The 25680-nt window shown below is 43.5% G+C and overlaps 1 protein-coding gene across 9 annotated transcripts in view; it reads left to right on the top strand.

Annotated features, from left to right (window-relative positions):
* ABCC5 (ATP binding cassette subfamily C member 5) overlaps positions 1–25680 on the top strand; it is an 88311-nt gene that overhangs the window by 14767 nt on the left and 47864 nt on the right. For 4 of the 9 annotated variants that reach the window (XM_047787619.1, XM_047787610.1, XM_047787636.1 and 1 more), the window contains exons 3-11: positions 10084–10241; positions 10697–10852; positions 11504–11651; positions 16460–16693; positions 16833–17006; positions 18181–18328; positions 20688–20836; positions 21508–21615; positions 25203–25559. In XM_047787619.1, the coding sequence (XP_047643575.1) occupies positions 10084–10241; positions 10697–10852; positions 11504–11651; positions 16460–16693; positions 16833–17006; positions 18181–18328; positions 20688–20836; positions 21508–21615; positions 25203–25559 (1632 nt within the window). The other 5 variants (XM_047787681.1, XM_047787645.1, XM_047787662.1 and 2 more) reach the window with 4 other exon arrangements.

The following is a 25680-nucleotide window of genomic DNA, read 5'->3' as shown; positions in this document are numbered from 1 at the left end:
GCTCCTAGAGCATTGCCTGGCATGTGACGGTCCCCTCAATAAATACGTGTTGAATGAATGGATTAAAAAATATGTTTTTCAGTAAAATCTGGCTGTTCAAAATATATTAATATTATAATTTTATTGCCTGGTCACTTTCTTTAGTTGTATTCGCCTTCTCCCTTAATGCTAATTTCATTATGCAAAGAGTTTTCCTTTTTGTATTTAAACCATCCTTCTTGCCTTTGATAAGATTCTGGCTTTGGGGGAAAATGGATACTGTTCCCCTTCCAGGGGTGTGCTGAGTATGGTATTTAATTCTCTCCTATTTATTTTATTTCATCATTTTAATGGAACTTTTGGAATTAATCCCAGATGGATTAAAGTATGGCATAAAACCTGGATCTCAATTAATTCATCTCCATTCTGCTTTTTATTTGAACAACAATTTACTGTTTCTCTATCTCCTTATATTATTTACATGTTCGTATAGTACGCCCATGTAACTTGAACACAGGCCTTTTTTCTTGATTCACTTCCATTTTCAATTCACTCAGTCTTTGAATGTTGATAACTCACTTTACAGAATGTTAATGTGGTAGGGTACCTTGAACAGACATTTTTCTTTTTTTTTTCCTGGCGTGCTCTTCCAGGTAAGCTTTTCCAGGAAATCTAGAAAGAAAGAGAAGTTCGACATTTAACCACTCAGTTACAAGGATGAGACATAATGTAGTTACTGACAGGGTAGTATATAAAGATGCTTTTATTTTATTTTTAAGTCTCAGTCTATCATATATTCATCTTTTAGCATCTGCCCTTCTTTGGTTGAAAAACAACCTGGAAATTAATTAATTTTTGCAATTAAGTAAAATAGTTTATTTACATGTTAGTGTTCTAATCTGTACTTGTGACTTTGAAAACTACCATTTGCTTATAATGAGGTTAGTTAGGAGAGTCAGAGAGTCATAGTTGATTTTAATCTGAGACTCTGGGGAAGAGAAAGCTAGCTGGCTGTTTATAAAGGCACACCCGAGGTCATCTCGTTCAGTGATGATTTATTTCTTTGTTTTTTCTTTTGAAAGTCACATAGCATAGAGATTAAGAGCCACAACTCAGAAGCCTGAATTCAATCTCTGCTTTTCAAAGTTCTCTTCAAATCTCTGCTGCTACTTCACAGTTTCCTCAGCTGTAAAATGGGGGAAATAATAGTACCTGCCTATTAGCCTAGTCATGAGAATTATGAGTCTGTATCTGTAAAACATTTAAAACAATGCCCGGCACATACTATATGCTGCGTTACGTTTGTTATAAGTTCATTTGCCCAAGATTTCCCATCACCTTCAAGTGAGCACTTTGCCTTTACAGATGCATGCTAGTCATGAGATCTGGCTGTAAACAAGGAAGATTACCCTAACTTCTTCTATTTCTGGCTAATGTCTCAGAGTAGGTGGAATAGAGGTAGCCTCAGGTCAACAAAATAGAACTGAGGAGTTCCCGTCGTGGCGCAGTGGTTAACGAATCCGACTAGGAACCATGAGGTTGTGGGTTCGGTCCCTGCCCTTGCTCAGTGGGTTAACATCCGGCGTTGCCGTGAGCTGTGGTGTAGGTTGCAGATGCGGCTCGGATCCCGAGTTGCTGTGGCTCTGGCGTAGGCCGGTGGCTACAGCTCCGATTCAACTCCTAGCCTGGGACCCTCCATATGCCGCGGGAGCGGCCCAAGAAATAGCAACAACAACAACAACAACAAAAAGACAAAAGACAAAAAAAAAAAAATAGAACTGAAAGTACTAAAACAAATAGCAGTTCTCTTTTGCAGTAACGCCAGAGTGCATATACTATAATAAGACTAATTAAGCAAACTGGATACATATGGAAGTTCCTGGGCCAGGGATTGAATCCAAGCCGAGGCTGCGACCTACACCCCAGCTGCGGCGACACTGTGTGGGGATCCAACCAGCATCTCTGTAGGGACCCAAGCCACTGCAGTCGGGTCCTTAACCCACTGTACCACAGCAGGAACTCTGGAGCTACACTCTTTTAGGCTTGTAATCCCACGGATGCAATTTAGCCTAAATAATCCAGTAAGAGAAAAATCAATTCTAATCATTTATTATGCTATTAATAATAAGCAAAACAGAGAAACCAAGCAGAAGTGGATTAGTTAAGAAGATTTTTAATGCTATATATATCATGTAGCTTTAAATTATAATAATGCAGATTGTGGGACAACATGGAGATATTCTAGTTGACAATTGAATAATAGGTTGCTGAACTCTATACTGTGCTTGGGACCAGGGATGCAAACATATACAAGACAGCCTGCCCTCTGGGAGCCCAGAAGCATCTCACTGCAGTGGTCCAGTGCAGAGAAAACATAGGAGGGAGGAAATAAATTCCCTGCTCTTAAAAGACTCAGAGGAAGATAAAGGAAAGAGGAAATAGTTCAATTAGGCCGTAAGATTTATCAGATGGATAAATTGGTATGTAGTTAATACATGTTGACTGTTTGTTATATACTCAGTACTTTGCTAAGCACCTTTTGTTATCCCATTAGTTCCTCTCAGCACTTTGTGGTAGGTGCATGTACCATTGTAAAAATGAGAAAACTGAAGCTTAAAGTGAGTAGGTGACAGACAGCTGAAAGTTGGTGGCAGAATCAGCCTGTAAGCCCATGTCTGTGTTCTAAAATCCATGTTCAAAATCACTGTCCTTCACTGTGGCCTCCAACTATAGGAAAATTCTGCCTATGGAGTATTAACACTTTAAGACCAAAGAGAACATAGTGTTATTGCAGTAAGGGTTTTCTCTTGATTTTCTTTTTTTTTTTTTTTGTCTTTTTGCTATTTCTTGGGCCACTCCTGCGGCATATGGAGGTTCCCAGGCTAGGGGTCGAATCGGAGCTGTAGCCACCGGCCTACGCCAGAGCCACAGCAACACTGGATCCGAGCCGCGTCTGCAACCTACACCACAGCTCACGGCAACGCCGGATGTTAACCCACTAAGCAAGGGCAGGGACCGAACCCACAACCTCATGGTTCCTAGTCGGATTCGTTAACCACTGCGCCACGACGGGAACTCCGGATCTTAGTTTTTTCTTAATGCTACTATGCCATTCTTATGAAGAATACTAGTGGATGGCATATCAGATTTTCCTTGAATGATGCCGTAGTGTCAAAAGATATTTATAATACCATCCAAACTCTTGAACTTTCCGGGAAAGGAGCAACAACCTAGAATAGCCTAACCAGGTTTGTAAAGGAAGAATACAAATTGGAGCTATCACACTGTGCTATTTTAAGACTTACTATATGGCTACAATAATCATGTTAGTTTAGGTATCAGTGAAGAGATTGACAAATAGGTCAATGGAATAGAGTCCTAAAATTGATCAACTTCTTTTTATACAAATGCAAACGCAATTTAATGGAGAGATGATCCTTCAACAAATGATGTAACAGTTGGACATCTGTAGGCAAAAAACCGAGCCTTTGCCCAAATCTTATACCTAATACAAGGATTAATCAAGGTGGATCATAGATGTAAATTTAAAACTATAAAACTGAAAAAACATAGAGAATATTCATAACAGGGTTAGATCTAAGAGTTCTTAGACATGACACTAAATGCACAATCCTTAAAGGAAAAAAAAATTAAATTTGATCAAAATTTAAAACTTTTGCTCTGTGAATGACCCTATTAAGAAAGAAAATGCTTGAGTTCCCATCCTGGCACAGCGGAAATGAGTCCGACTGGGAGCCATGAGGTTTTGGGTTTGATCCCTGGCCTTGCTCAGTGGGTTAGCAATCCGGCCTTGCAGTGAGCTGTGGTGTAGTTCACAGACACGGCTTGAATCTGGTGTTGCTGTGGTTGTGGTGTAGGCCAGCAGCTAAAGCTCCGATTGGACCCCTAGCCTGGGAACCTCTGGAGGTCGTGGGAGCAGCCCTAAAAAAAAAAGAAAAGAAAATGCTTTCTTTTTAAATTTTTAAAAAAAGTTTCAATTAGAGTATAGTTGATTTACAGTGTTCCATCAGTTTCTGCTATACAGCAAAGTGACCTAGTCATACATACATACATGTATATACATATATATTCTTTTTCACATATTATTTTCTATCGTGTTTTATCACAAGTGATTGTATATAGTTCCCTGTGCTATACAGCAGAACCTCATTGCTTATCCATTCTAAATGTAATAGTTAACATCTACCAACCCCAAACTCTCAGTCCATTCCACTCCCTCCCCCTCCCCCCTGGCAACCATGGTCTGTTCTCTGTGTCTGTGAGTCTGTTTCTGTTCTGCGGATAGGTTCATTTGTGCCATATTTTAGATTCCACAAATGATATCATATGGTCTTGGTCTTTCTCAGAAAATACTTTCAAATCATTTGACAAAGGACTTGCATCCATAGTAGGTAAGGAACTCTCTAAATGCAACACTAAGAAAACCATCCACTTGAGAAATGGGCAAAAGACTTAAACAGACACTTCACCCAAAAGGATGGGTGGCAAGTAAGCACAGAAGATGTTAAACATCATTAACTGTTAGGGTAGTGCAAATTAAAATCATGATGAAACACTAAACCTCGCCTATTCAAGTGGCTAATAGAAAAAAAATAATGACAATACCAGGTAGCAGTGAGGATGTGGAGAAATTAAATCCAGATTGCTTCTGGGAACATGAAATGACACTGTGACAAGGTAATTTCAGTGGCGATTTATGTCTGAATCCTAAGTAAAGTCAAGCTGCTTTATAAACGTCTCCTGCTATCAAAAGTTAAAATAAGAAGTGAGATATCCCATTACCTTACGATTTGTAGTTGTTATATTTCCTGAGCTTAAATTACAGTTCTAGCAGTGTTTCAGAAACTCAGTGAAGTAAAAGGAAATTTCCATATTTCAAGATCCATTCATTTAATTTAATGTTTAAATTTTTTAAAAAATGAGGCATAGTTGATTTACAGTATTTGTTTCAGGTGTACAACAGAGTGATGCAAAATTTTTATAGATTATACTCCATTTATAGTTATTATTGAATATTGGCTATATTCCCTGTGCTGTACAATGTATCCCTATAGCTTATTTATTTTATACATAGTAGTTTGTACCTCTTAATCCCCTATCTGTATCTTGCCTGTCTCCCCATTTCCTCTCCCCACTAGAGAACTGATTTGTTCTCTAGATCTATGAGTTTCTTTCTTTTTGTTATACTCACTAGTTTTATTTTTTAGATACCACATGTAAGTGATAACATACAGTATTGTCTTTCTCTGGTAAATTTCACTAAGCATAATACCCTCCAGGTCCATCCATGTTGTTGCAAATGGCAAAATTTCATTCTTTTTTATGACTAAGTAGTATTCCATTGCGTATGCATATATATATGTGTGTGTGTGTATACCACATCTTCTTCATTCATTTATCTGTTGATGAACACTTAGGTTGCTTTGGTATTTGGCAATCATAAAGCTACTATGAACATTGAGGTGCATGTATCTTTTTGAATTTGAGTTTTTAATTTCTTTGGATATATACCCAGGAGTGGAATTTCTGGATCATATGGTAGTTTTGTTTTTAGTTTTTTGGGGAACCTCCATACTGTTTTCCAGTGGCTGTAGCAGTTTAGATTACCATCGACATTGTACAGGGGTTCTCTTTTCTCCACATCCTTGCATCGTATGTTATTTGTCATTTTGATGATAGTCATTCTGACAGGTGTGAGGTTATAACTCATTATGGTTTTCATTTGTGCTTCTCTGATAATTGGAAATGTTGAACATCTTTTCACGTGCCTGGTGGCATATGTCTTCTTAATTTTTTAATTTTTTATTTTTTTTGTCTTTTAGGGCCGCACCGGCAGCATATGGAGGTTCCCAGGCTAGGAGTTGAATTGGAGATGTAGCCACCGGCCTATGCCACGGCCATAGCAATTCGGGATCTGAGCCATGTCTGCGACCTACACCACAGCTCACGGCAATGCCAGATCCTTAGCCCACTGAGCAAGGCCAGGGATCAAACCTGCATCCTAATGGATGCTGGTCGGGGTTGTTAACCACTGAGCCACGACGGGAACTCTGGCATGTGTCTTCTTTAGAAAAATGTCTGTTTAGGGCTTCTGTGCATCTTTTAATCAGATTGCTTTATGATGTTGAGTTGTATGAGCTGTTTATATATTTTGGATATTAACCCCTAGTAAGTAAAGTCATATCACTTGCAAATATTTCTCCCATTCAGTAGGTTTTCTTTTTGTTTTGTCAGTGGTTTCCTTTGCTGTGCAAAAGCTTTTAAGTTTAATTAGGTCCCATTTGTTTATTTTTATTTTTGTTTCCTTTGCCTTAGGAAACAGATGCAAAAAAAATTACTGTGATTTACGTCAAGAGTGTTCTGCCTATGTTTTCTTTTGGGAATTTTATGGTTTCTGGTCTTTAATCCATTTTTGAGTTTATTTTTGTTTATTTATTTATTTATTTTGTCTTTTTTAGGGCCACACCCATGCATATGGAAGTTCCCAGCCTAGGTGTTGAATTAGAGCCATAGCTGCTGGCCTGTACCACAGCCACAGCAACACGGTATCTGAGCCGAGTCTGCCACCTATACCACAGCTTGAGGCAAGACCAGATCTTTAATCCACTGAGAAAGGCCAGGGATCCAACCTGCATCCTCATGGATACTAGTCAGATTCGTTACTGCTGAGCCACAATAGGAACTCCTTGAGTTTATTTTGTATGTGGTATGAGAAAATGTCCTAATTTTATTCTTTCATATGTATGTGCCCAACAGCACTTATTGTATATTCTTGTCTCCTTTGTGGTAAATTAATTGAAAAGATCCAGTCATTTTGTTTCATTTTATTTTATTTTATTTTTGTCTTTTTAGGGCTGTACCATGGCATATGGTGGTTCCCAGGCCAGGGGTCTAATCGGAGCTGTAGCTGCCGGCCTACACCATAGCCACAGCAATGCAGGATCCAAGCTGTGTCTGCGACCTACACCACAGCTCACAGCAACATCGGATCATGAACCCACTGAGGAAGGCCAGGGATTGAACCCAAAACCTCATGGTTCCTAGTCGGATTCATTTCCACTGCGCTACAACGGGATCTCCAGGTCCAGTCATTTTAGAAATAGATAGTGATGATGGTTGCACAACATTGTGAATATAAGTAACGCCTCTGAATGGTACACTTAAAAATGGTAAAAAGGATTTCATGTCGTGGTACAGCAGAAATGAATCCGACCAGAAATCATGAGATCGCCGGTTCGATCCCTGGCCACGCTCAGTGGGTTAAGGATCTGGCGTTGCTGTGAGCTGCAGTGTAGGTCGCAGATGCAGCTCGGATCTGGTGTTGCTGTGGCTGTGGCGTAGGCCAGCAGCTACAGCTCCAATTAGACCCCTAGCCCGGGAACTGCCATGTGCCGTGGGTACAACTCTCAAAAGACAGAAAGACAAAAAAAAAAGGTAAAAATAGCAGTTTTTATGTTGTGCATTTTGCTGCAATTTAAAAAAATCCATTTAATTGTGCCATTCAATAGCTTCCTCCTGACTATCTCAATTGGAAGTAACTACTCTACCATATAGTGACATGATAAAGGCAAATGTCAAGACAAAACTCTGATAGAATTCTGTGATGCCTTCTACGAGATGAGTACATGTAACTAAAATCATATACTCATGGATTGACTTTCAGTATTTGGCAGTACCTATCTGTGTGTGAAGAGAGTTTCAAAGATGAAATTATAAAATCTCATTACAAATCAGCCTTAACAGATGAAGATTTGCGATTGATTTTCATGAAAGAGAAAACTATTTTAAACCCCAATTAAGTGAAATGTTTCCCCATAAAAGAATTTCATGGGGAATTCTACTAATTCTCATTAGTAGGCTTGTATCACAAAAAAATTGTGCTCAATTATTATTACTATGTTTTGAATATTGGCAATAAACTTTTTGTAGAAACTTGTTTTCTTCTGTAACCTAAGTACCTACATAGTATCCTCTCTTTCGTCTTTTCACTTGCAAAGCCTGAAATATTTATTGTCTGAACTTTCACAGAAAATTTTGCCAACCCTTCCCTAGAGCATTGATGTTTGATTCTTTCTGATAAATGTGTTGAAAGTCTTCACAGTTTCTCTCTGTGCTCCACTTTGGCTGCACCCCACAAATTTTGATGTGTTATAATTTCTTATCATTTAGGTCAGAATATGTACACTAATTTCCACTTGATGTCTTCTTTAACCGTATTATTTAGAAGCACATTGCAATTTCTAGATATTGGGAGATTTTCATGTTACCTTTGTTACTGAATTCTCATTGAATTCCCAGGTGGCCAGAGTACATATTCCATGATGTCAGTCTTTTGAAATGTGTTGAGGTTTGTTTTATGGCCTAGCATAGTTCTTTTTGGCAGATGTCCAGTGTGTACTCAAGGTGGTATTATTTTGACTTTCTGTCATCTTCTGAAGCTTCAGACTTCAAATAAGCCTAGTCCTTTTCACCTTGTGTACTTACTCTGTATGTATGCTCAGTTTCTGCTTCCTCATAGTGGGTATGTTTGTGTTTTTGTGTATGTTTCTCCTTTCTCAACCCAGTGGTTTTTCTTTTCCTCCCCCGGTTATAGGCAGCTTAAAGGTTAAATAAATCTTAAATAAACAAAAAATAAAAAGTAAACTTTGTTGTGTACTTGAAATCTCAGTAGCTATAAGTGGATTTTTTGGAGCCGTAATCCCCAGCTGCTAAATAAATGTTTACCTTGTACCTAAGGACTTTATGTGAGTTCACTCTTTTCTTGTCATGTTGTGTTTTTATTTTCTTGAAATGGGTCTACCTCGCCTTTGACAAATGGGAAAGAAATGTGCTTCCTAGTTGCTGTGTACTTTCTTGATATTGAGCAGTACCTTATCTTATCTGAAGGTATATAACTAAGCTGTGGGCTAAAGCTATTATATTGAAGAGAGAGCCACCTCAGCATCCCGGCCACCCCCACGCACGAATCCTTAATCTTTGAGTTGCCTCCGTTCTGTGTGGGAAAGAGGTAGTGTGTCAGAAGAGTGAGGCACAGTGCGTTGTGGCACTTCACTTCTTGATTTGGGATTTCTTCTTTCTTCCTGGTTCACAGTGATTGCTGGAAATGTTTGTGAGAATATGAGAAAAGGATAAGGTCGCTATAATCCCACTTGAGGAAAAGAACGCTTCTGCAACAGTAACTGCAAAAGTAACTGAGTTAACTTTTAGAGTAAACGGGGGTGAATGTGTCCAGAGTTTTTGGCCCACCCACTTCTGCCACAGTTGGATTTTGAGTTACATCCTTTTTTGTTCCTATGATTAATTGGTGTTTGTAAGCTTTGTAGTAAATACGTGCAACTTTGTATTCCCTCTTCTGAGACCCTCTGCTTCGTGCTGCAGAGATCTGAGTACTGGAGCTCTTTAGCTGTGCAGCCCGGGTGAGAGCCCCTGTTGTACCCTCCCTGTTGCTGATGAGAGAGAGAGGAGCCCTGTGTCCATCCTGACTTTTTCTGCATGACAGCGCTGTTTAACTGGGGGTGATTGGGAAGTTTTTGTCATAGAAAATGGGCAGTAGAATTTGCAGTTAGTAGTGAGGTAATGGACTCTCAGTCCACGTTGGGAAATGAAAGATAAAGCCTTTTGGTGATAAAAAAAATATAAATTTTAAGATGTATAACACGACGAGTGACTCCTAATACAAACCGTGGACTTTAGTTAGTGATCACCTATCAGTTTTGGATTGTCAGTTGAGTCAAATGTTGCGCACTTATGCAAGTTGTTAATAATGGAGCAAACAGATCGGGGGAGGCGGGAGGTGAGGAGGTAGATGGGAACTCTCTGTGTTTCCTGCTCAAATTTTCTGAACCTGAAAGTGCTCCAGAAAATGAAGTCTACTAGTTGGGACATTTTGAGTATCTGGTTTAACGTTCCTTAGTGAGTTCATATCACACAAGGTAGCGCTGAACTGCCTGACCCTTGGGATTTCTTGGGTAAGATGAATCTGGTTTGCAGTTTGCTCTGGTAAGTCAGATGGATTTGCTCCTCTCTGTTTTTCTCATGTTCATCAACTGTGCTTTGGCCTTCTCTCCCTGTCTGTTGAAACAGCTGGATTGCCAGGATGCCTTGGAAACAGCAGCCCGAGCTGAGGGGCTTTCACTGGATGCCTCCATGCATTCCCAGCTCAGAATCTTGGATGAGGAACATCCCAAGGGAAAATACCATCATAGCTTAAGCGCTCTGAAGCCCATCCGGACCACTTCCAAGTAAGAGGCTCTGCTGGGTAATGGTTGCTCGGTGAAGCACCAAAAACATTTTTGGAAATTTGGCTAAGGAGTTCCTACTATGGCTCAGTGAATTAAGAACCCGACAGATATCCATGAAGACGTGGGTTCGATCTCTGGCTCAGTGGGTTAAGGATCCGGCATTGCCGCAAGCTTCGGCATAGGTCACAGATGCAGCGTGGATTCAGTGTTGCTGTGGTGTAGGCCAGCAGCCGCAGCTCCGATTCGACCCTTAGCCCTGGGAACTTCTGTATGCTGCAGGTGTGGCTGTAAAAAGAAAAAAAACTAAAAGGGGCTAAGATTAGACCATTTGGGGATGGAGTGTTTGGGGAGACCTGTGTTTAGCCAGGAGCTATGTGTGCTGGCAGTGCATCATAGGTGTTGTCCAGCCTCTCCCTGGGTGTTGACCATCCTGTGCCTTGGGTCTCTCTCCTCAGACACCAGCACCCAGTGGACAATGCTGGGCTCTTCTCGTGTATGACGTTTTCTTGGCTTTCTCCTCTGGCTCGCATAGCCCACAGGAAGGGGGAGCTCTTAATGGAGGATGTGTGGTCTCTGTCCAAGCATGAGTCTTCCGAGGTGAACTGCAGAAGGTAGGCGTCTCTGGTCCGTCCTGGTCTCCCACGTGCCGGAGGCATAGGGCCTGAGCTAGGCATGTGGGTCCGGCAGTGTGAACTCCAGAGCTCTGCGTCCTTTTAGGAGCAGAGCTGGCCTGCGGAGGGAGGGCAGCCTGGGGATGACTTTCTCTTTGCTCTTTTGCTTTCTCTCCTCTTTCACCTTTAATCCTGTTTTAACCACGGGCTTTCTCTCTCTCTCTCAGCCCGGCATCTCTTCCCGAGTCTGCAGGGGGATTATGTTGCTGCCTTGTGACAGAATACATTTTTGTGGTAGCCGATTATCATGATTAAAATCTAGTTTACCACGTTACATTTTACCACAGGATCCTTCAGAAAGGGTTGGGGACCCTTGAGAAAGGAAGTTCTTATCCACAGACAAATTCTATTCAGGGATAATTTTTCTGGGTGGAAGGAAGGACTTTCGTTCTCATCATTTTCTGAATCCTGAGAGGCTCCCTCTATGGGGTAAATATATAGTTACCCAGGAAGGGTCTTTTTTCCCCAAGAAGGTGCAGACTGGGTACATAATTTCCAAGGAGAGACTGGTGCGAGTGGCGGCAGGGGGGAGGCTGGGGTGTGCGTGTTCCCTGGGGAGACGTGTAACAGAGGACATGTGCCCTTGTCAAGACTAGAGAGGCTGTGGCAAGAGGAGCTGAATGAAGTCGGGCCAGACGCTGCTTCCCTCCGGAGGGTTGTGTGGACCTTCTGCCGTACCAGGCTCATCCTCTCCATCGTGTGCCTGATGATCACGCAGCTGGCTGGCTTCAGTGGACCAGTAAGTCCTAACCATCCTTTCTGACAGTCTCCAGGGACCCGGCCATGGCCAGCTCTAACCTTCTTGTTCTGTTGCAGGGGTTGCGCTCACCTTTGGGCTAGTTAGCGGCCTTAGAGATGCCTCCAGGTCTGTTGAAAGGGAACAGTTGTTGTTGGGGTGAATGGTGGTTTCTCAGAAGTGGAAGGACGAGGGGGCTATGTCGCCAGAGAAGAAGTGGAACGAGCCTGCCCTCCTGGGGTTGGGGGTGAAGCTGAACGAGGCCGGCTCTGCACAGGGCCGTGCTGTTCTGCTGCTTGTTGACATGTATTGATGGTCCTGGTTTGGGAAATGGGTCTCGTGGCACCAGGAGTGGGCGAGAGCAGTGTTTTGTGGCGTAGGCTGTTGAGTTGGTACTGGTGACACACTGAACGTCTGGGACCAGAGTTGTCACGTGTTTGATGGCTCTTCTGGCACATGAGTCCTCAAGAAACTGGAGGCGTGTTGAGGTTTCTAGAGTCTAACCTAAAATCCGTTTTAAGTTTCGGTTTATAGTGTAAACCTGTGTGGCAGGTGTTGGGTGGCAGCCCTGGTTTTCCTGGTGTTGCCAAAGCAGAATAGGGGACAAGAGCAACATTCACACTGGGTTCTGGACACCTTTTTCTTACACCTGCTGTGCTGCCTTACACTTGAGACTTTGATTAAATCTATTCTCTACATATTTGCCTTGAGGCATCGGAGCAGTAGTACTCTGTTTTCTGTGCATTTTCCCTCTGTGGGTAAGCTGGAGGTTCATGGTTTTGGTAAGTATGGGCGTAAGATGCATGGTAATTAGGTAAAACTAATTTGCAGTTTTTCTGTGGTGGTTTTTTTTTTTTCCAATTTGTTTGTTTGTCTGTCTTTGTTTTTAAGTGTTTGATGCCTTTTAAAAGTTTTGATCTCTTTTCTGAAGCAGAGAGCACTACTTGGGTTCCTTGTTAATTGACCAACTAACACACTTTTGTATAAGTTTTCGATGAGGGACTTTGTAACTGAGTATCATGTCACTGACCAAAATGGCCAAACGTTTTCGTAGGACCAGCTTCCCCCAAGAAGAGCTTCTGTCATTGTTTCACTACAGGGCTGGTGGCTGCTCTGATCTTGTGAAGAATTCTTTCAGCTGGGTAGCACAGTATACAGGCTTCTTGATTCCATTTGGCCAGTGCAAGAATTTCATTGGCTCCTCCCCCCCTCCCCCCCTCCCCCCCCCCAAATTCCATGTAGTGCTGGGATTTTCATTTTTGACCTGGGGAGGAAAGTTACTTACGCTTGTTCAGCTTGGGGACCTTACAGTCACTCCCTTGAGCATCCACATAGCCCTTCATCTCTTAAGGCACAGCGCACTGGAATACTAATCTCTAATAGACTTTTCTAGGTGCCAGGGAAAGCTGAGAGTCTTCCTTTAAGAGGAAAACAGTGCACGCTTTTCCTTCTTTCTACCCTCTTGGGGAAGGGCACCTTAAGGCCTGTGTTATTTCAGGAGTTTTCCCCCAAGAACATCAAGAAAGCAGTGGTCCCATCCGTGATGTCTCCGAAGAACAAAAAAAGATTTCAAACTGTAGGCAATGCAAACTTCTTGTTTTGGAGCTCCAATTCTAACAAACGTCTTTTTGATTGGAAATTGAAGAATCAGGCCACGTTTGAGATTGGTGCTAGCAATGGGCATAACTTCCATCTATGGATTTAAATCCTTTGGAGGAACATCCATTTTAGATTTTTGCAGATGTCCTCATGTGGCAGGGCTTTCCAAGTGGCTTGGTCTGTTCTTCCAGAAATCTGCGTAAGAACTGATTCCCCATATATCATATTTTTTTTAATCTCCCCAGGCCTCCCGAAACCTTGGTAGCCAAATGAAACACAATCAAGTGACTGTGTTTTGTTTCGTTTTTTTTTAACTGCTGGCCCTCTGAGGCTGGACATTTCTGCACCAGATAATCGAAGGTTTCAGTGATGCCAGTGGATGAGCACTCTGTGCTCGGAGTCCAAGGATCCCCATAGTGTTAATGGAATCTCTAAGGGTGTGGTCCTGACCTATGAGTGGCCAAATTGTTAACCCTGGAGAGATGATTTGTGGCCTTCTTGAAATAAAACAGTTTGAAAAGACCAGGCCTGACCTCTGATCTGTGTGTAAAGAATTAGCATCCGCCCTGTAGATCTGCAAGAGAAGGCTCCCTCCTGCAGTGCTATCTCTTGGTGAATGCTAACTCTGCTCACGGGCCTTTTGGGGAAAGGACAGTGAAAAGCCTCTAGAGAGGTAAGTTTCCCACCCTTCCAACCTCTCTCCAGCTGCAGCTTGCTTGGTGCTGTCAGAATCTGGATTTGGGGGGAGTGTCTCTGTAGTGGAACCAGTGACAGAAGCTGTTCTTTAGAATTTTCAGGATGGCTGTATTCTGCGGTCAGAATGAGAGAGTCAAGCTGGGCAGAATCTCTCGCCAAGAGTTCAGGTAAGGTAAAGTTTATTCACTGGGAATGCTTTCCACAGCCAGACAGCTATGCTGACAATCTCGAGTTTTTTCCCAGTTTGTTTAAATTTAAATGATGCATTTGTAACCTTTTAAAACTCAATTTGGGTTGGATTTTTCATGAAAACCTTTTTTTTTAAATCCCCCTGTATCCCATACAAAATGGCTTGAAATGTAATTGTTTTTTTAAAAACCCTGTGTGTTGGAAATTCTTTAATCTGCTGTTTCCTCTCCCCCCGCCCTGAAAATTTTGCACAGTGTAAAGCATTCGTTCTGTCTTTTACCTTCCCCCGCTCCTCCCCCCTGGGAGGTTCTAATGCTATTACCCGGTGCTGAAAAATGGCACAATAAAGGTTATGGGAAGGAAGGAACCCCAAACTACAACGTGCTGTCCTTTCACGCCTTCCTTTGGAGACTGCTCCGTCAGTGCCGAGGTGTGTGAGAAAAGGCTTTACTGCGCCACCATCTTTCTGAGTTGCTTCACGGGAGGAAAATGGGGTTTTGACCCTGCCATTCAGTGACTCAGTTCCACATTTTGGATTGCTTCCTGGAAAAGAAGCCAATCTTCTTGCTAGGAAACCAACAACCCGGCCGTATGCAGTGGTGACCCAAACAGTGGATATAAAACCTAAAAGTCTGAGGGAGGGGAGAGATTGGGATACAGTAGTTCCTGGAGTCTGAAGTCTCCTAGTTATTTGATCAGGTTATTTACTGAGATTTGACCTAAATCTGATTGGGGGAGCGGGATCTCTTAGGATCTAGTCAACATCTGGTATTAATTTCCTCTCAGGAAAAACAAGAAATACTGATTCACCCGGGGACCATCTGGGTTCTGGAATTCAGCGTTAGTTGCTTCAGGACAATTGCTTCTGGCCCCCATTTTTGTCTGTCACTCAAGTGCTGGTTTCCAGCTACAGTCCCCTTTGCTATAAAGGATCGAAGTAGATGGGTGGATGGGTTCCTCCTTAATTTTATTTTCTTCCTTCTGGGAGGGGGATTGGCTTGGCTTTCTTTTGTGGTGGTTTGTTTTGTTTCATTTTTGGCAAAATCAACGTTAGCTGCAAGGACTCAAAAAGACTCTGAAGGATGCCACCGGTTTTCCCTTGAGGCCTAGATTTTTGTCTTCCATCCGGAGCAGATGTCACTCCTGACAGCCTAGTGAACGAATAGCGCCAGTGATTTTAAGCAGAGCCACCTCTTTGGGGAGTGTTTCATTTTTTTTTTTTTAAATTCTCTTTCCTTAGCAGCAAGGTCTTTATTCCTGGAGAATTTCCTCTATTGCAGACTCACTGCAACCTCAGGAGCCCTAACCGATTAAGTGCTGTCAGCTTGATGCGCCACTCCGGACTCTGGAAACAGATACTGGTTCTATGCTGTATTTCCACTGTGTGTAGTTAAAACGACGGTCGAGGCCAGACGACCTGTTAGCTGGCTAGTCCTGTATAACTCGACTCTGTATGTTCCCATGTATGTTATCGCAATGCTCCTCCTGTTGTACAGTGTCTGTGAGATGCTCTTTGAAGATGGTACTTTTTTTTTTTTTTCGTTTTCAATAAAAGTACATTACCTCCCACTTCCTGGTATTTAATCCTGTTGCTGAATGTGCCTTGTGTGAGTGTGTGCTCCGGCGTTGCAGGACCTCAGAGCTGGAGGTGGCACTCGGTGGTTCTTGGGGGCTGGCTGCCTTCCCGCCCTGCAGGTGGTGGTAGACATGTGCCTGAGGTAACATGTTTTTGTTTTTGGGAGGGAGCGGGGCATGGGGGAGGGCCCGAGGGAGGGTCTCTGGATTGTGGATAGGCTGCTTTGTTTGCTCTCTTCTGTACTATTAAACTGCTGATGTTTATTTTCAGGAATGTTTTGCAAATGCACTTCTCACTCTTCCCCAGTCCAACTGTAGGTACACTGTTCCTTTTTATCAAATAAGCACGTTTGAAACGATCCAAAAAAAAAAAAAGGTCTTAATTTCATGTAAAGAAATGTATCATTGTGTGGAGATACTGGAATAAGGTCACCTAGATACTTTTTAATGACTGTGTGTTGAGAATGAATTTCAGCTCATGAACAGGTTTATGTTACATTAGAAAGAGTAATGGTGTTGGTGGTGTCCAGAAGGAAGCAAGTTTCCAATTAGACCTCCCTCTTGTAAAATACCCTGCGTAAATTGCCGCAGGCGGGCCGTCCGCAATATTTGGTCCTCCGAGAAGATCTTTCTCCACTTAGGCACTTGTCATTGTACAGTGGAGCGGCCTCCTCTTTCTAACTTAACATAAAACTGGCGTGGTGTGTGGGTGCTGTGGAGAGGCTGACGGCGGTGTGTGTTTCTCCCTATAGGCCTTCGTGGTGAAACACCTCCTGGAGTACACCCAGGACACAGAGTCTAACCTCCAGTACAGTTTGCTATTAGTCCTGGGCCTCCTGCTGACAGAAATCGTGCGTTCTTGGTCACTTGCACTGACTTGGGCGTTGAATTACCGAACCGGGGTCCGCTTGCGGGGGGCTATCCTGACCATGGCGTTTAAGAAGATCCTTAAGCTGAAGAACATTAAGGAGAAGTCCGTGGGTGAGGTGAGTGAGCCGTGTTTGCTTCGGGGCAGAGAGGAAGCTCCTGGCTTGATCTCTTTCCTCCCTTGGATCCTTTCTCTGTCCTTCATCTTCCTCCTGAGACCGTGGCCTGCATCCTTTCACTGCTCTTTGTGTCTCATAGCTCATCAACCTGTGCTCCAATGATGGGCAGAGGATGTTCGAGGCAGCCGCCGTTGGCAGCTTGTTGGCTGGAGGACCCGTTATTGCCATCCTGGGCATGGTTTATAATGTAATTATTCTGGGACCAACAGGCTTCCTGGGATCAGCTGTTTTTATCCTCTTTTATCCTGCAATGGTGAGTAAGCCTCCTTATCCTAGGTTGGCAGCTTCTCCTCAGATGAGTTCCCTCCATTAGATTGTGTATAATAAGCACCGCTGAGGTATCACATCTTTGGAAATTTCCTGTAAGCAGGCAGTTGGTTTGGAAATGTCTGGAAAGAACTAGACAGGGAGTTCCTGTCATGGTGCAGTGGAAATGAATCCATCTAGGAACCATGAAGTTGTGGGTTCGATCCCTGGCCTTGTGCAGTGGATTAAGGATCTGGTGTTGCCGTGAACTGCGGTGCAGGTCGCAGACGCAGCTCGGATCTGGCGTGCTGTGGCTGTGGTGTAGTCTGGCAGCTGCAGCTCCGATTAGACCCCTAACCTGGGAACCTCCATATGCCGCAGGTGTGGCCCTAAAAAGACCAAAAAAAAAAAAAAAAGCTAGACAGTGTTGAGTGCATACAGGCAGAATTTTGACTTCAGAGAAAAGTCAGATGAGACTTGAATAAAGGCAGTAGCTCTTCAATGAGATTAAAAAAGGAGTGTGGGAGTTCCCATTGTGGCTCAGAGGAAATGAAACTGACTAGTATCCATGAGGACATGGGTTTGATCTCTGGTCTTGCTCAGTGGGTTAAGGATCTGGCATTGCTGTGAGGTGTGGTTTAGGTCGGAGATGTGGTTGGGATCTGGCATGGCTGTGGCTGTGGCTGTGGCTGGCAACTGCAGCTCTGATTAGACCCCTAGCCTGGGAACGTCCATATGCACAGGTGAGGTCCTAAAAGGCAAAAAAAAAAAAAAAAAGGGCGGGGCGGTGGGAGGGTGGTGTGGGTGAAGGAGAAGGTCAGCAGGTCACATAGGAGTGTGCACGTCACTCCACCTCAAGTTGATGCTGACTGATAGGCTCTCCCCTCCCCTTGGTAGCATAGATAGCTGTGGTTTCTCTGAGGATAAGTGCTTATTTGTCTTTACTCTCTTACAAAGAGATAAGTATTAAATACTACTTGATGGTCATTTAATAGACCATTAATAGATCACCTAATAGACTTTAATAGATCATCTAATAGACTTTTATTAAAAAGAAGTACAACTACGAGATTCTCACTTTATTTATCGTAATCTTAAGGGGATTTATTTCCCACAAAGACTCAGAGAGCTCTTAAATCCAAATAAGCTCTGACTTGGCATGACATCCTTTTTCCTTTTAGATGTTTGTGTCACGGATCACTGCATATTTCAGGAGAAAATGTGTGACCATCACAGATGACCGTGTCCAAAAGATGAATGAAGTCCTTACCTACATTAAATTTATTAAAATGTATGCCTGGGTCAAAGCATTCTCTCAGAGTGTGCAAAGTAAGTTTAAAGACTTTGTATGTGTATATGGTAGAAAGACTTCCTGGGCTTCTTTGCTTCCTGAGCACATTAGCTACCGAAAATCCTCATGACACAGGATCGTAATGTCTTAGGTTCTTATACTATCTTATGAGCTTTATGTTGATAAGGATCTTGGAGACTGGCACCCACAACCTCATCGTACAAAGAGGAAATTGAGACCTAAGAAAATTGGGATTTTTTTTCCCCCAAGATAACTCAGCTGGGCATGAGTAATTCATTCATTTTCAGTGGTTCCCCCCCACCCCGTACTCTCATCCAGCTTGTAATTTTCTGGTCTGGCCATGACGACATCACAGAAAACAGTATCAGGTAGCTGCTGAGAGCCCTGCCCCTGCTCCCTCCACGGTGGGAGCACGTACACCACAGGAGGGTGGGTACAGGATCCTGAGGACAGTGCCAGGGGGAAGTCAAGACAGCTGGACTCTGGGCCCTGCCCTGCCATTTATGCACAGAGCTTTCTTAATTTTTTTTTTCCAAATAATTGATTTGTATCTAGTCACAGGGTTCTCAGTGCCTGGCCCTGTCCTGATCTGTAAATTCGTTGCAGACATAAGCATGTTGTGTGTACATGTCACAAAGCTTGGAGGAATAATTACCCCAGGCTGGGCATTTAAGAAGATGTCAACAAAAAGTTGAAATCTTGAGCCTTAAAAAAGGTGAAATTTCAAAGGAACACATTTAAAGGCACTTTAGAGTTCTAATAAGTAGATATAGTTCCATTTAAACTTAATTTAAATGTAAAAGATAGGGGCTGTAGAGTTCCCATTGTGGTTCAGCGGGTTAAAGACCTGACATTGTCTTCATGAGGATGTGGGTTTGAGTCCTAGCCTTGCTCAGTGGATTAAGATCCGGTGTTGCCTCAAGCTGTGACGTAGGTCACCCATGAGGCATAGGTCATAGATGTGGCTCAGATCTGGCATTGCTGTGGCTGTGGCGAAGGCCGGCAGCTGCATCTCCGATTAGACCCCTAGCCTGGGAACTTCCATATGCTGCAAGTAAGGCTGTAAAAAAGGAGAAAAAAAAAAATATATATATATCATCTGTGAGCTAACTTGAATACATCCCAGTTTAAAAATTTGTGCAATTTGGAGTTGAACAGAAATGCAGTTATTCAGATCAAAGAAGCTGTTTTATTTCCAATGCTTGGTTTGAGTAAACTTTCAGGAACATTGTGTCCACTTCATAAAATTTATCAATTATGAGTCGTCATCCAGAGGAAGGTGATCACTCAGACATGTCCAACAGTCTGTTAGGCTCCCTCATCTAGTAGTGGGTTTATTGATAATAGCATGGAGCAATTGGGTGCTGCTAACAGGACATCTGCCAAGCGTGCTGTTGGCAGGGTCACCGCTGATGGTCCCTTCTGGCTCTCAGATCCTAATTTTCTGTTTCATAATCTTCTTTCTGAGATTCCAGTCATCTTTCATCCCCTGGCTTTGGTCTCTTTACCTATGTATATTAGCTTGAAAAGAGCATTCTTGCTCATTATAGACTTGGGCAAGGCATATGATAAATGTTAAAGCAATGAGTTGAATTTTTTAAAAAGTATGACTTAAAAAAGAGCTGACTCTAAAGGCAGTTCCCAGTGTTTGAGGCAGTGGTGATACTTTTAAGGTCAGTGCATAGCCACATAGAAGAATTGGTTTTATGTTTAGAAATTTGTTTGAGAACACCTCACTGCTTTGTTGTTGTACTTTCTGTGTCATGGTCTTTAGTACTCCCTGATTGCTCTGTTAATAAGATTGTCAATTTTGCAAGTAGAAAAAAAGTCCTGCTTACAAAAATTATATTTCACTCATTTTCTTCCATTTATCCTTACTGTTTTTTGGATGAAAGGCTTTATCCTTGCACCAACACACAGTAGGCACCCAAGTAAGTCTTACTCCCTTTTTAATTCTCTACTAGTGTTGTATAGTCTTTCCTATAAGTACCTAAGCCAGAAATAAATAACCCAGGCAAGCAAACAAAACTGCTAGTGGCAGATACCATCAATGTATGTGTCCTTACATAAGAAATCTGCAAACAGAATCAAATGACGGCAGAAGATGATCTTTGTACTGATATGCAGTGACTGTTTTCTGTTCGATTCATTCCTGTGACTCGATTCATTTCAGACCTCAGGCTTGCATGCCAGCTTTTATGATCGTAGTTGATGGTCATATTGATCTAGTGTTTTTTTGCATCATAGCTGTTACAGGGTCATTTTAAAACCTATAGTGGCTGAAGATCTACCAGCTATTCTTTGGTGACAAAGGAGCAATACCCCAAGGTTCCTTTCAACTTGCTTTTTAGAAAGTGGCTTGCTTTTTATTCTTAGAAATCCGAGAGGAGGAACGTCGGATGTTGGAAAAGGCTGGGTACTTTCAGAGCATCACGGTCGGCGTGGCTCCCATTGTCATGGTGATTGCCAGCGTGGTGACCTTCTCTGTTCACATGACCCTTGGCTTTGATCTGACAGCAGCACAGGTCAGTGAACCCTTGGGGCTTGGGGACCGTTTAGAAGTGTCACATATAGAGAGAGCCGCTCTGTTACTGGATTTGGATTTTTTCATTTACACAGTTCATCCGAGAAGTAGAAGGGTGGGGATTTAGCCCTCGTGCACAAAGAGTGTGCAGGTTGTTTTTAGCCAACCCGACTTTGGGTTTAATTCTGAAAATACAGATCATCATTTGGTTCAGATTCACTGAGAACATTAATTGGCGTTCTTATAAAAACTCGACCTTTGGAGTTCCCATCATGGTTCAGCAGAAACAAATCTAATATCCATGAGGACACAGGTTCGATCCCTGGCCTTGCTCAGTGGGTTAAGGATCCGGCGTTGCCGTGAGCTATGGTGTAGGTCACAGACAAGGCTCAGGTCTGGCTTTGCTGAGGCTTTGGCCTAGGCCGGCGGCTACAGCTCCAATTGGACCCCTAGCCTGGGAACCTCCATATGCCGCGGGTGCAGCCATAAAGAGACAAAAAAATTAAAAAATAAAACAAATAACTGGACCTTTAGAAAGACACATCTGACTGGTACCAACACTTGGCAGTCAAGTTGCAGCCCTCTGTAAATCTGAAAGGCAGTTGATGATGTCATATTATTTTAGTTGCATACCCTCATCAGGCTCAGTGTCTTCTCTTTTCCTGTTTTCAGGCTTTCACAGTGGTGACTGTCTTCAATTCCATGACTTTTGCTTTGAAAGTTACACCGTTCTCAGTAAAGTCCCTCTCAGAAGCATCCGTTGCCGTCGACAGATTTAAGGTAAGTGGCTCCCTTCCTGCCTCTGTGTTAGGAGCCGTCTGTGGCCAAACCTACAGCTGCCTTTATTCCCACGGGCCACATGGGCTGGCCGCGCTTGGCTTTTTTCACCTTTAGCTTTTTGGCAAGTTGGTAAGAAAGGGGGCAGTGGAGGAGACTCAACTAAAGGACCTTTTCAAAGAAACAAGAATTTTTACCTTTCATAGACTGCCTAGTTCTGGGCTCCCAAAATTTCAGTTGCCCTTCAGAGCTAGTCCTTTCTCCTTGGACCTAACATGGTTATGTGTTAAAACTCACTGGGCCTTCCAGTTAAACCTAGGCTCCCTTAGAATAGAGTCGAGCTGTCAGGTGACTATTAGCTTTTTCTCACCTTCATTTATATCTACCTCTACCAAAATGCTGTCAGTCACAGGCTCTTTTTGATTTTTTTCCCTGCCCTTTGGTTGCCACTCATGATACAGGGAATGCAGTGACACAGGAATAGTCCTAAAACTAGTTCATTTTGAGAAGTGCAGTTAAGTACGTATCAGGGTTTTTTTCCCTGCAGATGGTTAGTTGATTATGCCTTGACTGTTCTTTGTGCCTTCAGAATAATACAAAGAGGTGATACAAGAGATATATTTGGGAGGGTAGAGAGAGGTAGATATTTGAAAGTGGCTAATATTAAAAAAAAAAAAAAAAAAAGGAACAGCACCTATGTGGCTGGACTCTGTTGACAAAGCCATTGTGCAGAGGAGCTCCGCTAATCCTTGGCTGGTGAGACCAAGGCAGGTGCCTTGAAGGCTCGAGGCTCAGGTGTGGGAGGGATTGATAGCATCACCTTAGATGTTCAGGAGAAAACAAACTGGGTTTTCCTCTTGAAGAGAATGGAGACTAGCTTCCCAAGATTTATATGTTACTTGTTCACAATTAACCAGGTGAATTTTGTTTGGTCAAGAAAGCTAGTCCTCAGAGTTCTCGTCGTGGCTCAGTGGCTAACGAATCCAACTAGGAACCATGAGGTTTCGGGTTCGATCCCTGGCCTTGCTCAGTGGGTTAAGGATCCGGTGTTGCCGTGAGCTTTGGTGTAGGTCACAGACACGGCTCGGGTCTGGTGTTGCTGTGGCTCTGGCGTAGGCCGGTGGCTACAGCTCCGATTGGTCCCCTAGCCTGGGAACCTCCATACATATGCCGCGGGTGTGACTCTAGAAAAGACAAAAAAAAAAAATGCTAGTCCTCAAGAATGTACCCCTAGCCCCTAGCCCTCCTCACCCCATCATGACTGCTAGAAGACAAGACTTAAAACCACGTGAGGAGAAATGGTCTAATTATAATCAGAGATTTATTTTGTAGAACCCACAATATATAGTTTTGAAGAAGACAGGTGTTTTGACTGTGAATTTGTCCCCCTATCTGTGTCTGTCCTTTTCAGTGAATGGCTTTGGTGGCATTTTGGTTGAAGGAATAGGAATTTATAGTACAGATTTGTTTCTCCCCTTGTTTCTCTAGAGTTCTGGTCACTTACTAGTGAGACCTTGTACTGGCAAATGGCTTTGCACATTATAGATCCTTCCTCTCTTCAGGAAGCTTCAGAGTTAATACTTGAAGCAAAATTGCCCACAGCTCTATCTTACGTCCCATGAGAATGAGTCACCTTCTAGCTAATTCCTGGCAGTCTCCTCCTCTCCCACCTCCACTTCTAGGAGGATGATAATTCTGATAAGATGGCCACCAGTATGTGCCAGGTTTAGCAAATAAAAACACAGGATACTGAGTTAATAATTACCTGGGACATACTTACATACAAAAAGATTACTCATTGTTTATCTAGAATCAGCACTTAACTAGGCATCTTATATTTTATCTGGTGAACCGATGTGTAGTTCCCTCTTCCACCCAATGAATACACCCTGAGTTGGTTGTTCCATGAATGAGAGTAGGGTTTGGATGGTCAGTGTCCTGTGGTCAAGTTGAGGTTTGTGGTTTAGGTCCCTCTAAGGCTCTATTGTCCTGGCAGGAGCAAATCCAAGTAGGTATAAGATCAAGTGTTGCGAGGCCCCTGTGTGGCTCAGCATGTTTGGGCAGAGTGGCCTGAAGCTGTGGTCCTTGAAACTGCGGTCCTCCTGGAGGAGTGTGGGGCTGCAGGGGCCTGTGGGAAGGGAAAGCTGGGATGAGCGGGCAAACTAGAGGCACTAGCATAGTTTCAATGGTCCACGAGGCCTAAAGGATGCTTTTAGTAACTCTTTAGGAGAGAGAAATGATAGGAATTCTGTTGGCATGTGGTTTCAGGCTGTGAGGGTGGGCAGACTCTTTGGCTCGTTGTTCTTAGCCATGTCTTTCAGGAAGGTTCTGAACACACAAAATCAATGGCTCTTTTCAGAAAACTAAACTTGAAAAAAAACCTAAATTTTTTAAAATGATTGCCCCAAAGGGAAGATTATCTAGGAAATTTAGAGACATGACACTTCTGGGAAGATGGGGGATTAGGAATGGATGGGAGATATGGCAGTTTAGGGATGAAAAGTGCAAGTTTAGGGACGTTTAGGAGTTAGGAGAAGGGTCTTGCTCTCAGGGAAAGGGATTATCTATTACATTCAACAGCACCTGCCAACTTGAGTGAGGGGTTCTCGGTAGCTAAGCAAAGAGGCTTGCATGAAAAGTCATCTTTTCTAATGTTTAAAAAGGATTGTTTTTTTTTAATCATATTGGGAATCCAATTGGCATAGCACCCTGTAGAGATGATCATTGGGTTCAGGGAAGTGTCAGAAGTGGGTTCAAAGTCGTGGGCACATGTAGGTCCTGGGCTAAGGTTTATTATGGTCAGTGTTTCCGATCTCATTGCAGAGACTCTTAGCTTTTGAAACATTGCATTTGTCCTCCCCTGACATAGCTCAGTGGGGTTCGGGGGAGGAGTGGGAGGAAAGAGCCCTGCTTTCTCCCCAAGGATGTGTCTGAGGGCGATTCCCTTCCCTTCCATGCTAGCCCTTTGAATTCTCACAAGTTCCAAGGCTGGACTTGGAAGACGTGAGAACGTGTTGGCGGGAAGATGTACTCTGCTGTTGATAAAACCTTAGATGTTCCTTTCTAACCGCAGTCAGCTAGGCCTGGTCGCAATTGCACGTATGCCATGTTGTGCGTGAGGGAAGGGCCCAGGCTTGGGGGTTCTGCAGGAGTGGTTCGGAAGGCACACGGAGTGACGAGGGTCTCTGCAGGAGAGCAGCGTGCCCTTGGGTTTTCCTGCTTGCCTTTTACTACCTGCTCCTCAGCAACTCATGAGTGAGAACAAGGGGCAGCATACTGGCCAATTAAATTAAATTTCCTCTGGTCCACATTAGACTGGTGCAGAAGGGAAGAGTAGTTTAGCATGTGACCTGTAGCATAGAGTGCTGGGCCAGTTGAGGAGCCCCCCATCCCTCCTGAGGGTGCCCCCACATGCCACACCCTCTCCGTGGGCCTGAGGCTGGGCTACACTAATGAGCTACCTTTTGCCCTTCAGCTTCCTTCCACTGTATAGCCTGATGTGTTTTGCTACGTGAGTGTACGCCCTAGGCTTGTCTCCCTGGTCTTGATCCAGTGTCTCATCTTTGCACCTCTCTCACAACTCCTATCAGAGTTTGTTTCTAATGGAAGAGGTTCACATGATAAAGAAAAAACCAGCCAGCCCTCACATCACGATAGAGATGAAAAATGCCACCTTGGCATGGGACTCCTCCCACGCCAGTATCCAGAACTCACCCAAGCTGACCCCTAAAACGAAAAAAGACAAGAGGGCTGCCAGGGGCAAGAAAGAGAAGGTGAGGCAGCTGCAGCGCACTGAGCATCAGGCGGTGCTGGCAGAGCAGAAGGGCCACCTCCTTCTGGACAGTGACGAGCGGCCTAGTCCTGAGGAGGAAGAAGGCAAGCACATCCACCTGGGGAACCTGCGCCTGCAGAGGACGCTGTACAACATCGACTTGGAAATCGAAGAGGTAACTGCCTCCTGGGTGTCGGTTCTGGCGGGAACAGGCAGCCGCCGTTCCTTTTCGCCAAGGCCTTTGTGGCTGGGCATAATTCTGAACCAAAGGGTAGATCTGGCCAGCCCCGCTTCTA

This window comes from Phacochoerus africanus, chromosome 1, assembly GCF_016906955.1.
Source record: "Phacochoerus africanus isolate WHEZ1 chromosome 1, ROS_Pafr_v1, whole genome shotgun sequence".
NCBI classification, from domain to species: Eukaryota; Metazoa; Chordata; class Mammalia; order Artiodactyla; family Suidae; genus Phacochoerus; species Phacochoerus africanus.
Note: the sequence above shows the minus strand (reverse complement) of the source record. Positions and strands in the feature narration are given on the sequence as shown.